At 40.9% G+C, this 16,625-nt stretch overlaps 1 protein-coding gene across 4 annotated transcripts in view; it reads right to left on the reverse strand.

The window, feature by feature from the left end:
• CACNA1I (calcium voltage-gated channel subunit alpha1 I) overlaps positions 1–16,625 on the reverse strand; it is a 1,217,075-nt gene that overhangs the window by 19,311 nt on the left and 1,181,139 nt on the right. For 3 of the 4 annotated variants that reach the window (XM_075321781.1, XM_075321782.1, XM_075321784.1), the window contains one exon: positions 9,163–9,279. The exons of the other annotated variant lie outside the window; for it this stretch is intronic. In XM_075321781.1, coding sequence (XP_075177896.1) covers positions 9,163–9,279 — 117 coding nt within the window. The remainder of the gene's footprint in view (positions 1–9,162; positions 9,280–16,625) is intronic. 4 annotated transcript variants of the gene reach the window in all.

Raw genomic sequence — 16,625 nt, forward strand, 5'->3', positions numbered from 1 at the left:
TCTGTTCTGCTCACTCCGAGCAATGAATTAGAGAATCCACCTCACTAGGCAAGGCATGGAACCAGGAAACCCATGACATGAAGCTACTATTACAATTTTTGTGCTGATATTAATGCTACAGGTGGTTGAATTATTGAGTCAGCAGAATGTTGGAACCTTTTATGCCCTATGTGTCGCAACAATTGACGATCCCTTGCTGTATTGTTGTGCTACTTTGTAGATTAGATCGTGTATGTGTTCATTTTAAGTATGCAGCAGATTTTTCTGCACCAAATACCAGAATGTTGACAGACAAAATGATGTGTAAAATACACGTTTTTGATGTGTTTTATACTTGCAATTTTTTAATAATAATCTGAAAGGGAAAATTTTGAAACTGCAAAACTGTGGAAAGAATTGACATGCTGTAGATGTGAAAAAAAACCCCAAATTGATAGCTAAAATCCACAAGGAAAAAAGGAGCAGCGTAATTATGAGGTTTCATCAATCTCATTAATTTTGCTGGTTCTGTAATTAACTACAACATTTTTTACCAAAAAATGTGGCGAAAACGCAACATGTGAACACTCACTTACTGTGGTTCCTAAATGCGTCTACCTATCAGTAATACCATTCACAGTTGATCCTGAAATACTTAGGGGCATTTAGGATAAATTTCATTAAATAACTTACATTGGTAGCATACTATTAGCGTATCATATTTGGATTCAGTGTATTCTATTCTTTTCTTTAGAATGACCCATTTTTTCACTAAAATTTGTAAAGACAGACTGCATAGCGAGGGGCTGGGTTTTATATACCTATGGCTATGGAGCTGATTATAAAAGCTGAATTCAATAATTCAATATACAATATTTTTGGCCACATAGTGTTTTTTGTTCTGGATAAAAAAACAGGCTTTTTTTTTGCTCTACTTTAGGCCTGTTTTACACGTTAGTGATTCGGGTATGTATGTGACGGTTTTTATACGTACTAGAATCACGGACATACGTAGACCAATTATAATCAATGGGTCTATGCACACATCAGTGATTTTTCACTGATTTTGTGTTCGTGCGGTGTACACGCAAGTCCGTGATTTCTGTACGGAGACATGTCCGTTTTTTTCTGGTATCACTGATGTCCCACGGACCATGCTATAGTGTGATCAGTGAAACATGTACCAGATAAATATGTACATTGAAAATAAAAAGCTCTTACCTCACCTGCCTCCTCGACGCTGTCTTCGGACGCTGCTCTCTACTGCTTCCAAGCTGGCTCATTATTCTCCTGCATATGCATTTATGCACTGTACAGCCAACCCAGAAGTAGCTGCAGTGGTGAGAGACATAGCAGCCAGGACACAGCATCCAGGAGACTTCAGCACCACGGACAGCAGGAGCGGGGACAGGTGAGTATATATCTCCATGTACTATCATAAATCATGGATTGCACATGTAGAATGAACCCACGTGTCCTGTGAATCATGGCACATGGAGTGACATATGCATTTTTAAGACATCAGTGAAAAACATATGTTTTTCACTGATGTGTGAAACAGGCCTTATGCAAAGAATGTGCATTTTTTTAATTGGGATATTAATAACTGAAAAGACAAAAGGCACAATATGGGGTCTTATCCTTGTGGGACAGATGGAACAGTATATTGGGACTGCTCACCTGGAAGGGTTGTGAAAGGGTCACAACCACTGTAATAGCTTGAAGTTTACGGCTACAGCAGTCCCCATGGAAAGGGAATCATGGATGAACATGTGAAGGGAATAAAACCACGCTGCTGTAACAATGGATCAGACAGGATAGGATGAAGGTGATCTTTATATTCATGCCCGATATTGGGCAGCATGGAGGATTTTTCGTATTGTTGTGGACTTTTGGGAGGGGGTAAAAGAAAGCAGTGTTGGGATTTTTAATTGTCAGGAATTTCTTTTCATTACTGTTCAAGACAATACTGCCCCTTTAATAAGATCGTGATATTGATCTAAAATTATTTCGGATTGGAGACAATTTCATAATAGAATGGGTCAGAGAGTATTCTCATCGCCTCTTTGATATAGTCATCCTTGTCGTATACTTGACGATACCACCCTCTTTGTCTGCAGGTCTAATTATAATGTTAGAATTAGAACAGAGTGTGGAAAGGGCTTTTTTCTCACTGGAAGATAAATTTAGAGCCATATTTTTAGATTTATTTAATTGTTTGAAATCCTTGGAAACTAAATAATAAAAAATGTCCACATGATTTCCTCTACTTTTCATAGGATAAAAAGAAGATTTAGGTCTAAATGCTGTATAATGGAAGGGGTCTAAATTGGTTGATGACTTATATTTGTTTCCTTATTTATTAAAACATGTCTTTTCAGAGTTAGCTTTCTTATAAAAGTTTGTAGGTCCAAAAATAAGTCAAATGGATTAGTAAATTGATGAGAATACTCTCTGCACTGTCACGGTCTTCTCTGCACGAGAGTTTTTGTCAGGCCACACACTTTAAAAGAGTTTTGTTTCTTTTGGCACACAAGGGGTTACTTTCAGGCTGCTTTCACACATCCGTTTTTCACCATGCAGCACAATCCGGTAAAAACCGGAATGAATGGTTCCGGCGTTTATTGACGCCAGATCCGTTCCTTCCCCCATAGACTTGTATTAGCGCCGGATTGTGCCGCATGGCCTTGCGTTGCATCCGGCTTTTGCCGGATCCGAGGAAAAAAGCTGATCCGGCGGCCGGATGGAACGCTGCTTGCAGCGTTTTTTGTGTTCCGGCGAAAAACCATATGGCACTGGATCCGGCGCCGTGCGGCCGAGTTACAATGAAAGCCTATGGGTGCCAGATCCGTCATCATCCGGCATATGATGGAATCCTACGACGGATCCGGTTTTTTGAACTGCGCATGCTCAGTAGCCAACGGATCCATCAAAAAACGGAAGGAACACATTGAAAAAACTGATGCAATGGATCTGTTTTTTCGCCGGATCCGTTGCATCAGTTTTTTTGTTGGATTGTGCCGGACAGCAAAAACCGGATGTGTGAAAGCAGCCTCAGTTTTCGTTGCAGCAGACTCTGCTAGGCAGGTTACCTGTTCCTGCTGATGTCCACTTCCGCCCTGGATAACTACCCCCTACTTCCAGCAGGGGGTGCCGGTTATTCAGAATCATTCTGAAGCTGGAATCGGAGGTGGACGGTCGTGTTTCTTGCTGCTGCTGTAGTCTGGTGCTTTGTTGTGTGGAAGTGTTACCCTGGTGTTGGTAATTTCCCTTTTCCCTTCCCAGTACCTGTACATCGCCGTGTGTTTTCCCTGTGGTGTGTGAGTTGTTATTACCCCCTTCTGTTGTTTGTATAGGTTTGGTTTTTTTGGGGTTCTTCTCTCCTGGTCTGTCCCTTTGTGTGGTGAGTGAGGTGGGGACATTACCTTCAGGGCTAGGACAGGAGTCAGGGCCAGGTCGGGGGCCCGTACCTCCCTACATTCAAGGGTACCTCCAGGTGTGAGGGTGAGTGCATGACCCCCAGCCTTAAGGCCAGTGTAGGTTACCCTGTGTTTCCAGGGCATCCCTTGGCGCATACTCTATTATGAAATTGTCTCAAATACATCTCCTAATATAAGTTTAGATCAATATCATGATCTTATCTAAGGGGCAGTATTGTCTGGTATCTTGAATAGTAATGAAAAGAAATTCCTGACAGTTAAAAATCCCAACACTGCTTTCTTCTACCCCCTCCTTAAAGTCCACAAGGATATGAAAAATCCTCCAGGCCGCCCTATCATGTCGGGTATGAAAATAAAGATCACCTTTTATCTTATCCTGTCTGATCCATTGGTTTATAGCAGCACAATTTTATCCTCTTCATCTCTTCATCCATTCCACTTTCCATGGGGTCTCCTAGAGCCATAAATTTCAAGCTATTACGGTGATTGTGACTATCTCACAACCCTTCCAGATGAGCAATTCCTCTTCATCTCTTCATCCATGATTTCATTTGGATATAACTGATGACTTTAGGTCCACTCACATTGAGTTTTGTAATTATGAAGTGTCTTTTGCTAGTAGTTTTTGGCAGTTCATTAAATTCCTATGGCTCTAGCTCCTCCCTCTGCCTCTAGCTCCTCCCATCATCATAGAATCTTATCAGCACCAACTGCCATATCCCATCTCAGTAATGGAAAAGTCTTCACTGAATACAGATTTTGCTTCAGAATTGAGAATGTTGATAATGACTGATCAATTCTGGCAGAGAAAGAAGTAGATTTGTCTGATAAGCTATATTACAAAGTTGTTTAGTTTCATGTGTACTATTGATTTATTAAATAAAAAAGAAAGCGACGCCTACTCTTTAAGCATTTTTTATGACGCCTTTCTTTCACCTGCTTTTTTTTTTGCAGTACTCTTTATGGCATTTTACAGTCATTTTTTAGTCTCCATAAACAAAAGAAGTAAACACTAGCACTTTTTTTTTTTTTTAAACAAAAAAAAAAGCAAAAATTAAAAAAAAAATTTGGTGTCTTTTGGGTATTTTTTAGCTTTTGAATTTACTGTCTTCCTAGTGGAAAATGAAGAATGGACATGTTACTGCTTTTAAAAGCCTAAGCTTGTAAAAGAAGCTCAAAAAACGCTGGAGAGTTCTGAAGTGGCAGCAATGATTCCAGATCTAAATCCCATTGAACACCGTGGAGAGATCTTAAAATTGCTGTTGGTAGAAGATGCCTTTATATATGAGATCTGGAGACGTTTATAAAGAAGAGTCCAAAATTCCTGGTGAGAGGTGTAAGAAGCTTGTGGATGGTTATAGGAAGCGACTGATTGCTGTTACTTATTCTAAAGGGCGTGCAACCAAATATTAAGTTGAGGGTGAAATCAATTTTTTCCACCCATTTTTGTGTGAAATGATGTCCAATTTGCCTTTTTTTCTCAGATTTTTTTTTCCATTGTTCCATTACACGCAAAGGAAATAAACATGGATTTACCAAAACATGTGTAATTGCAATAATTTTCTCGAGAAATACTTCATTTCATGGAACAATTTCAAGGGTGCCAACACTTTCAGCCATAACTGTAGGTATAGGGGTTTGAAATCAATACTAGTGATGAATTAATAAATTAGGGAGGAATTCAATCCTACTTGATTATTACAAAAATCCTCATTCACCAAAATGCAGACTTTTAGTAAGCTGGTTTCAGCAAAATGGTGGCTGCAGACAATCATTTTTATATACCGTAAAGGACCATCAAACGGTTTAAAAAATAAAAACTACCTATACTCACCACAGTGCTCAACTCTCTGGCCTCCCGCTCCTCACCAGGACTACTTATCCAATCCATGTCACATTTGCTGATCACCACCGCTTGTGCTAAAATCGGTCAGTTTTGGTCATTTTTGAGCAAGGTCATAGCACACATCATGGCGTTATGACTACAGATGGTCGAATAGTGAAATATTTGGGTTTAGATTATGCTATCCGAATACCTAGTACTATTCCAGTATTCATCACAAATCATGAACCTAATATAAGTCAATGGGCAACCCAAGCATTTTCTGGCAAATCTTCAAGAACAATGCTTTAGTTCCCATTGACTTGCATTAGGTTTATTATTCATAAGGAATACTGACATAACACTCGTTATTCGGATAACATAATCCAAACCTAAAAATTTCACTATTCACCCATCTCTAGTTATGACCTTTTATGTATTTGCCCAGAACCTTGCTCGGTCCCAAAAGTGATAAGAGGATTTCAGGGCAAGCAGATCAGAATAGGAGGTGATGACCGGACGGGTGAAGGAGAGAAGTAAGGGGGTCATCGGAATGGTGAGTGTATGACTTTTTTACATATTACATTAACTATGCCCAGGAGTCTGTAGAGATATAGGGACATTAAATTCACAGAAAATGTCTTCGTGAATCCCATTAACCCGGAACTAAATGCCCAAATAGGCCAATTCATATTTTGCCTAAACCACTCCTCTTTACTTAATTATTTCTCATTATATTAGCAGGTGGCTGCTGGTTTGTTTTAAAGAGGACCTGCCACCAGGATTTTCCTATATAAACTAAAGCCAGTGCTATACTGATGCTATCATGTTGATTCTATACATACCTTTAGTTCTGAGATTGGATGTATACTTTCTGAAATACAGGCAAGTAAAGTTTGTGAAAGTTATTTGATTGATAGGTGTAACGGAATAACTAATAGGTGGGTCGGTTTTGCTAATTATTTGCGCCCCTGCTGCCTGCCTGGCCTTCCTCCCCTATCTCTGTTATTATAAGGGGAGGAGGGAGGGAGGAAGGACAGGGGGGAGGAAGGAGGGAAGAAGGACAGAGAGGAAGGACATGCAGGCAGATAGGGGCGGTAATAACTAGCAAAACCCGACCCACCTATTAGATATTCTGCAGCACCTATCAATCAAATAACAGTGCCTTTCATAAACTTTGCTTGCCTATTATTAAGAAAGTATACATCCGATCTCACAACTAAAGGTATGTATAGAATCAGCATGATAGTGCCAGTATAGCCCTGGCTTTAGTTTATATAGGAAAATTCTGGTGGTTCGTCCTCTTTAAATTTACAGAGAATAACTTCTTAGTGAATTGAATTTCCCCGGAGCAAAAGGCGCAAAGTAGCTAATTCATATTTTGCCTAAACTATTCATCATTATTCAATAAGTATTTCTCAGTATATTAGCGGGTGACTACTGGTATGTTTTAAATATATTTGTAAAAAAATCGAGACTATTATTTTTAGTAGAGATTGAAATGAAAAAGAAAATAAAAAAATCTGAAACTTTATGATCTCTGATAGGAGTTTCTTCTTCTTACTTGTATTCAACAATTAAAGCAATGAACAATTGCGTGGGGCTGAATGCTAATTCCCGGATCGCTGGGTGTTCGAAGATATGACTGATGCAAATTTAATTATGAGATAATGCTTTTTCATGTTAAAATTATAACACATTTCCACAGAGTTTACTGATTAAGGATATTATTTTAAGTGGGGCAAGATTAACTAGACTGATCAGTACAAGTATACTGAAGCTCTAAAATGGGCTTCTAATTATGATGTAATTACAGACTGAATCATATGTATGTACACATTTACCACCATCGCTTCTTCTAATACGTTTTAAACATGTATTGAACTGGTAATGCTTTACCAATAAAAATCACCCAAGATAAATGATTTAACATTTCTAAGAACAGACATTAAATTTTGTGCCAACACAGACTCTGCAGGACTCCTTCCACTAATGCAATATTTTTCTGAAAAAAGAAATCCATATTGCCAATTTTCTTTATAATAACTTGTGCAGGGTTGTTTTTCTGTAAATGTGAATTACTCATGACCTTCAGCGATGGCTGACCTTTTGCGATAATTATGAACTCTCTTAACCTTAAATTGGATGTGGTCTGCCGTACTGGAACGACAGATATCGAGCTTCATATTGCATCTGTCATTGTCGATAAGTGAAGAAGTGTGGAAAAACTCCTTTGACCAAAACAGATGCAAAAATGGACATTGAGTAATGAGTGGTGGAGATGGAGAGACCCATGAAACCAACCCCATTTGCGATTCCTTTTTTACATCTTTTATTTGTTTTTTAGTTGTTGTTGGATATTGCATTTTTCTGTACAAATACTTCATAAGTGCCATTTTACATTTACCCATAAGATTGTCCATGGTTTAATGTCAAGACAGGTGAATGGTTGGAGATATGAAACAAAAGTAAAACATGAAAGAACCTAGCTTTTTAGAGAACAACATAAAATATAAAACAATAAGGGACAAAAAAATAAAGGATGCTGACATAATTTTGACCTTGAATTGAAAAAGTATTCGGTACTAAGGAAGAAGTGCAAGCATATCCATAAATCATACTTTCAAAACTAAACTTTTAATCCTTAAGTCCTCTATTGAAATGACTTCCAAAGTGTCCACTGAACTTTCCTTCTTTTTTGAAGTGTTCTTTGTAGAACTGCCTAGGTCCAGTGTCCGGAGCAGTCCTCTTTGGCAGCTTGACTTGAGCAGTCTTGCAGCCAGCATCTTCAGTCCAGCACACTAGCACATTCGTCAAGGCCTCACAAAGCCATGATATCATGTGAGGTCTGGTGACTAGGTTTCTCACACTGTCATTATGTCACTAGGGTTGGTAAGAGCAAGAGGTTCCCTGGATGTTGGGCGGAGGATTTTGGCTGCTAAAGTAAAGACTGCGATGGTGTGGCTGCCACAGAAAACCAGACTAAACATCAAATCAGAGAAGAACAACTTTTTTGGTCAACTTTAGAGACCTCTCATCTTGTGGCCTTCTATGTCATTCAATGTACTTGGCCGAGCAGCAGATGGAAAGAGTTTGGGAGCAATAGCTGTCATTAAAGGTGTTGTCTACTTCTTGGACAACCCTTTCTCAACTCGTATGTTTTCCCTTTTCAAAATGATAACACCTACCCATCTCCGGTGTCGGCACCGTTCTAGTGTTGCCAGCACTGGCACTCCCAGGATCAGATATCAGTGTGACGTCATGCAATCACTGTGGCTAATCAGAGTCCGTTTCACTCTCTCCACCTTCAAACAAATCCCTTACATGAAGAGAAAGTGAGCTCTGATGCTTTCTCCCTTCCTCTGGATGTATGTGATCCCAGGGAAGACTATGCCGACATGACTGGAATGGCGCGGATGGTGAGTATAAGTGTTATTATTTTAAAAAGGGAAAACATATGAATTGTAAAAGGGTTGTCCAAGTAGTGGACAACCCCATTGACACTACACAGATGAAGGATGACTCATGGACACTTCGAGAAATATTTGCTCATGGCAAAGGAACAGATAAAAGTTGTTTTTCTAAGGTATGATTTATTAGTGTTGATAAATGTGGGTATGTGCGCACTTCTTTTTTTTAGCACCTATGTAATCATAAAGTTTCAAAGGATCATAATTTATAACATATTCCATTTAAGTGTTGAAAAGTTGCATGAAAAAATTAATGTTACATGTGTGATGAAGCACCATCCTAATAACATCCAATTCGGTATTTTTATGAAGCTGTAAAATGAACACATGCAATGAGCTGTTATCTTGATGGTGCTGTTGGGGTCCTAAAGAAGATAATCCATGTAGGTTAGGGGAATAATTAAAATCTTCTCTGCTTAGAATTCCAATAATTTACAAAATTTGCTTTTACCTTCATCTCCTTTAACTGACTTGTGACACCTTGTTCTTCTGAACTGAGATCATCAGTCAATACTGAAGAGGACTTGTCAGAGGTTAAAGAAAAGGCCTCCATTTCTGCCAGCTGGACCTAAGCAAAACCATTATTAGTGATAAGGATTTGTGAGTTGCCCCATTCAAACATTTTACTTTTTTCCTGCTTAGCACACAATCTCTGATTAGAGAATTAAGCTTTCAGAAGCTTTAGTTAAATCACCCCTGACTGTTTAGTCTAGGGGAGTGCAGGTATTTTATGTTAATCCAATATGCTAATCCCACAGTGCACAAATTCAAAACAACTCATAAGCAATGCATGGAAGCCAGCAGTGTTGTTTGTAGATAAACCCCTTCTAGTCCCCGTAGGACTGTTCATCTTCGGGAGAGCACAGTGGCTTACAATGTTTAGTAACTAAGAGCTGGAATAATCAATACACATTGCAGCCACGTTAATTGGCAATTATACCAACACTTTCCACTGCTGTGGACTTTTTTTCAATAGACATCATTAATCAAACAGTGGTATCACATTTCGAGACGACAAGGCTAAATGTGGATAATTAGAATTTTAACAACATTGCAACATGCCAATTGGGCTAGTGGCAATTAACCAGTCAGGATACACTAATAAGTCTAAGCACCTAGGTACCAAGTATTGTGTGTGGACTATATACTGAGTAGTCAAAGCTCCAACTCCCATGCTTTAGGGATAAATTCATGACATGTTTTTGCATCTGTATGAAAGTGTACCTTTAAAACAAGATGTAATAGGATAGCCATCCAGATTACACTGGATTCTATTTTACAAAACACATGATCAATCCAGTGGCCGAGTCTTGGGCATATACTCTATATACTATACTATATATTTTACTATATACCATACTATATATTTTATGTATCTTGTTTTCTCTGCATCTGGTATGTGTGTACTGACCACTCCATGAACCCCCCCATTCTCCCCTTACTTTATGACCTCCCTGTTATCTGTGCCTATGTTCTCATACAGATGGGGTCAGCTTTGATTTAAATAATCAGGATGAGTACCAGCCCCTCCCTTCTGTGATCCACCTGAGTGCTTCTAACACTATATATGTGGCTCACATTGTCGCCCTTGACATTGTTGGCATGTTGATCACGAAATGTGGATCTATAAGTGTGCAGAAACTGAATTAGCCCAAATTTGCCCCGAAGGGACCGGAAAGTAACTGGAAACATAGTCACAGTAAACAATGTAATACTTCACTTTCTACTTTCCCCTCTAATCCCTACACCCAGTAATGAACTATACATCTCTCCCTCCATGGTCCCCACCCATCTCACCGTCTCCTCAGATCTGTTCCTTCACTTTACACCCAGTGTCTCCAGACACACATGGCCACCTCATGGCCTCTCCTGCTCCCACCTACTAACACTCTCACTGCTTCTCCTCACTGCTGGGGATATCTCTCCAAATCCTGGTCCTCCTCACCACATCCCCATTGTCACATCTAACTGCCATCCACACTCTAACACTAATTTTCTCAACCTCTCTAACCTCATACCCATTCACCCAGCCCCCGCTCCCCCAGTCCCACTAGCAGGAGCTCTATGGAACGCTCGCTCTGTCTGCAATAAACTTTCCTACATCCATGATCTTTTCATCACTAATAAACTCTCCATTCTTGGCATCACTGAAACCTGGCTTACCACCTCTGACACAGCCTATCCTGCTGCACTTTCTTATGGTGGTCTTCAACTCTCTCACACCCCCCGCCCCAGTAACAAGCATGGTGGAGGAGTTGGTTTGCTCCTGTCCGACCAATGCTCTATTACACCAATTCCACTACCACCCTCGGTTACTCTCCCCTCTTTTGAGGTGTACTCCATACGACTCTACACCCCTTCCAACCTCCAACTGGCTGTCATTTATCGCCCCCCAGGGCCAGCCACTGCCTTTTTTGACCGGTTCACCACCTGTCTACTACATTTCCTTTCCGCCGACATCCCCACCATCATCATGGGTGACTTTAACATCCCCATTGACACTTCTCACTCATCTGTTCCAAAACTTCTAACACTCGCTTCGTCCTTTGGCCTCACCCAATGGTCCTCTGCAGCTACTCACAAAGACGGCCACACGCTGGACCTCATCTTCACTCGCCTCTGTTCCCTATCTACCCTCTCTAACTCGCCTCTCCCCCTATCTGACCACAACCTACTCACATTCTCTTCCCTCTCTTCTCTAAGTACACAACTCTCCCTCCAAAAACTTTCACACCCCTGCAGAAATCTCAATCACCTTGACTTACACTCACTTTCTCAGTCTCTTTTCCCTCTTGCAGACATTGCTTCTCCACATGATGCAGATGCTGCTTCCACTTTATACAACACCACCATCTCTTGAGCTCTCGAATCAGCTGCCCCTGTCACACACACCAAAACCCGCACAATCAACAGGCAACCCTGGCACACAAACCAGACTAAAGAATTGAGACGGGCTTCCAGAATTGCTGAGCGCAGATGGAAGTGGTCTCATTCCACTGAGCACTTCATTACAAACAGGCTCTCACCACTTTCAAGTCTGCACTCACTGCTGCAAAACAAACCTACTTCTAATCCCTCATATACTCTCTATCCCACAACCCTAAACAGCTATTCAACACATTCAACGCTCTCATCCGCCCCCCGGCACCACCTCCCTCTCCTCTCATCTCATCTGAAGACTTTGCCTCTTTCTTCAAGCAGAAGATTGACAACTGCCTGGCTAATCCACTTGTACCCCCGCTACTCTCCAACCTCTCCTCTCTGCCAATCCCTTCACTGGCTTCCCATTGCCCAACGACTCCAGTTCAAAACCCTAACCATGACCTACAAAACCATCCACAACCTGTCTCCTCCCTACATCTCTGACCTAGTCTCCCGGTACTTACCTGCACTTAACCTTCGATCTTCACAAGATCTCCTTCTCTGCTCCCCTCTCATCTCCTTTTCCCACCATCGCATCCAAGATTTCTCACGAGCCTCCTCCAAACTCTGGAATGCTCTGGAATGCTCTGCCACAACACATCAGACTCTCACCTACCTTGACAAGCTTCAAAAGGAACCTGAAGACCCACCTCTTCTGACAAGCCTACAACCTGCCGTAACCCTCAGTCTGATACAGCGCCGCACAATCAGCTCTACCCTCACCTACTGTATCCTCACCTATCCCTTGTAGACTGTGAGCCCTCGCAGGCAGGGACACCTATCCTCCTGTACCAGTCTGTGCCTTGCATTGTTTATGATTATTGTACTTGTCCCTATTATGTATACCCCTTTCACATGTAAAGCGCCATGGAATTGATGGCGCTATAATAATAAATAATAATAATAATAATAATAATACTCAAAAGTCTTCCATAAAGATTAGACTAAGGTCAACTAAAGCCAATGTTATCGTCAAGATCGGCCAAGATTCTAATGTTTATGGGAACCTCTTGATGATGTTGGGTGAAAGAAAGATCTGGCCATTGAAATTTCAAAGACAGATTCATTTGTTCAGTGGGGAAGATAAGCTGCTGCCCGAGAAACTGGCAGTGGTTTCTTGCAGAGAACAAAGGAGTGCTCACCGAACCAAGCATTCCTGTATATGGGGGAGTTAGGAGAGATAGTTGTCAGATGAACAATCATCTATGGGGTCTTACCTTTAAGCAGAGTATCAACTATCAACCTTTTGTGGAGATAATAGTTACATATTTTTTTTTATATATATTATTAGATTAGTAAAAATTTTTTATATATTAATAGACTTTTTTATATATTAGTAGTATAGTATATATTTTTATACATTAGTAGATTTGTATAATTGGTAATATTAATTATTAGCTTTTTGGCAAACTTATCAAATTGTTTGAATTACAAATATTATCATACTTAGTGCTAGGTTAGGTTTAGTTGAGTTATGGTTAGATTAAATGTTCTGCATCTAATTTTAAATTTGGAAATAGAATAATTATTATATAAAGTTAATATTTGTTTTTAAAAGATTTACTTCCTAACATTTAGACTTAAGGTAAATTAGAACTGGGCTATTATCAGGAATCCATTCTTGTTCCTGATAATCGGCGTGTTTAAACATGTTGCCATGTTGCTCATTTGTTGAGTGAAATGATTTTCAGGCTTGTCTAAAAATTATCATTTTTAGTAGCGCATCATCCTGTGAAAACTATCTAGTGTTAATGATCATTCTGTTGTCACGGATGTGTCTAGTGCTGCTGCTGGGACGAGGTACAGAAGGTGCCAGAGATCGTCCAGACGTTAATGGACGCTGTCCCTTTAAGGGCTTGTTTTAGGTTTTTTTCTGTTTCATTGCCAGGTTGGAGGAGCCGTCCCTCCAGCTGGTAATAAAGGACCTTTATAACGTGGAGCCTCTAACTCCTCCAGTGCGGTTTATACTATTCACTTGGAGAAGTTGCTGCTCAGGAGTGCATGTGGCTTCAGACTACTGTTGCTGTATATTCTGAAGATTCTATCTCAAGTCTCAAGATAAGTTGTTGGGTTCCCCTTTTCCCTTTTTGCTGTTTATTTTTGTGTCTGTTTTCCCCTCCGTGGATTTTTTTTTTGGGGGGGTGGAATTTAGTCCTAGTGTCTGGCTAGGAGACAGGGGCACGTTGGCGGGCCACAGCTCCTAACCCTTATAGGTACCTGTGGATAGAGAGCTAATGCAGGGCCCTCCAGAGTCAGGGCCAGTGCAGGAGCCCCTGGTTACCCCCCCCCTTTGTGTTTCAGCCTCCTTTATTCCCAGGATTCCACTTGCTGGGTGTCTCTCCTCACACCCAGCGTGACATCTGTGCACAAGAAAGTGAGGTCAGTATGTCTGAACAGGATTTAAAGGGAACCAAACAATCAGGATTTTCATGTATAAGGTGCAGCCAGTCCAGTACTGGCACCATCAGGCACAGTGTGTATCAGGGTGCAGCTTGTGTGTTTAGTCAGTGAAATCCAACTTTATAAAGTTTGAAAATTCGGGCACTTTTTGATTGATGTGTGCACCTCTCTCCTAATGTCCGGGCGTGTTATGCACTTGTATCCCGCCCCCCCGCCGCCTGTTCCTCCCTCTCACTGGCCGTATGTAAATTCCTCTCTTTAGAAACATGGCGCCGGAGTTGGCACCTGCACATAGCGCTTATCTCCGGCGCCATGTTTCTGAAGCCCGCTGTACTTAGTATTTTGCAGGAGAGGGCGGCGCATGCGCCCTCGCTTCTTCAGATCCCGTTGTGACCGCGGGAGCGCGCGTGGTCAGAACAGGACTGCAGAACAGCTGATGAGAGGACGCGATTACCTGCAGCTAATTGCGTCCTCTCATAAGCTGTTCTGCAGTCCTGTTGTGACCACGTGCGCTCCCGCAGTCACAACGGGATCTGAAGAAGCGAGGGCGCATGCGCTGCCCTCTCCTGCAAAATACTAAGCACAGCGGGCTTCAGAAACATGGCGCCGGAGATAAGCGCTATGCGCAGGCGCCAACTCCGGCGCCATGTTTCTGAAGAGAGGAATTTACATACGGCCAGTGAGAGGGAGGAACAGGCGGCGCGGGGGGGCGGGGATAAACGTCCATAACACGTCCGGACATTAGGAGAGAGGTGTACACGTAAATCAAAAAGTGCACGAATTTTCAAACTTTATGAAGTTGGATTTCACTAACTAAACACACGAGCTGCCCACTAATGGTATGTACACAATGTGCCTGATAGTGCCAGTACTGCACTGGCTGCACCTTATACATGAAAATCCTGATGTTTGGTTCCCTTTAAAAAGACCGATGAAACGCTTACATGTAATACATGGATGGTCCTTTAATTGGCATGATCATGTAATGTGAAAGCACTGGCCCAATTTTATTTTCCGTGCACCGCACCTAGGCTGTAAGAAAACTACTGCAGGATAGGTGAGCTGATTGTGGAACTTTGTTGTCTTACAGAAATATCTGCCCTTTTCTGTATATCCTGTCTACTATTGTAGCAACGTTTTATGCTAGATTTATCTATGAAGTTTAGTTGAGTAAACTAATATTATGTTTGTGTCTGTCGGTTATACTTACCTCCTTGGTCTCACTTTCAGGTTGTCCTATCTTTTTTGATGACTTATTATTATGCCCTCTAATGTTGAGATTCTTTTACCTACATTTTACTACAAATTTCATATTACAGATTATTGTACTTGTATTTTATTGTGTTGTCTTCCTCTATTATTAATTCATCCTGATCCTGTGTCCCCTTCCTTTCTTCCTTATTCCCATTTCTTTAATTTATCCCATTGGTCTATATATTTTTTTGCGTGGTACATGTCCTTGAGAAAAGACCTCTAAATAAGTTGAAATGTCAGATAATCTGTTTTCTTGGTGCCAGGTCTTAATAAATATAACCACTTGAGCATAACCCAATATTTCTGTCTATTTCTGTGCTGCGTTTTTTTTTGGCTGATGACATGTTTGGGCTGCAGTCCTTTCCTCATGCATGCTACTGTTATAGGCAAACTTTCAAGCTTTATTTCTGACTTACAGTTAGGTCCAGAAATATTTGGACAGTGACACAAGTTTTGTTATTTTAGCTGTTTACAAACACATGTTCAGAAATACAATTATATATATAATATGGGCTGAAAGTGCACACTCCCAGCTGCAATATGAGAGTTTTCACATCCAAATCGGAGAAAGGGTTTAGGAATCATAGCTCTGTAATGCATAGCCTCCTCTTTTTAAAGGGACCAAAAGTAATTGGACAAGGGACTCTAAGGGCTGCAATTAACTCTGAAGGCGTCTCCCTCGTTAACCTGTAATCAATGAAGTAGTTAAAAGGTCTGGGGTTGATTACAGGTGTGTGGTTTTGCATTTGGAAGCTGTTGCTGTGACCAGACAACATGCGGTCTAAGGAACTCTCAATTGAGGTGAAGCAGAACATCCTGAGGCTGAAAAAAAAAGAAAAAATCCTTCAGAGAGATAGCAGACATGCTTGGAGTAGCAAAATCAACAGTCGGGTACATTCTGAGAAAAAAGGAATTGACTGGTGAGGTTGGGAACTCAAAAAGGCCTGGGCGTCCACGGATGACAACAGTGGTGGATGATCGCCGCATACTTTCTTTGGTGAAGAAGAACCCGTTCACAACATCAACTGAAGTCCAGAACACTCTTAGTGAAGTAGGTGTATCTGTCTCTAACTCAACAGTAAAGAGAAGACTCCATGAAAGTAAATACAAAGGGTTCACATCTAGATGCAAACCATTCATGAATTCCAAAAATAGACAGGCCAGAGTTAAATTTGCTGAAAAACACCTCATGAAGCCAGCTCAGTTCTGGAAAAGTATTCTATGGACAGATGAGACAAAGATCAACCTGTACCAGAATGATGGGAAGAAAAAAGTTTGGAGAAGAAAGGGAATGGCACATGATCCAAGGCACACCACATCCTCTGTAAAACATGGTGG

This window comes from Anomaloglossus baeobatrachus, chromosome 8 (assembly GCF_048569485.1).
Source record: "Anomaloglossus baeobatrachus isolate aAnoBae1 chromosome 8, aAnoBae1.hap1, whole genome shotgun sequence".
In the NCBI taxonomy this organism is placed as follows: domain Eukaryota; kingdom Metazoa; phylum Chordata; class Amphibia; order Anura; family Aromobatidae; genus Anomaloglossus; species Anomaloglossus baeobatrachus.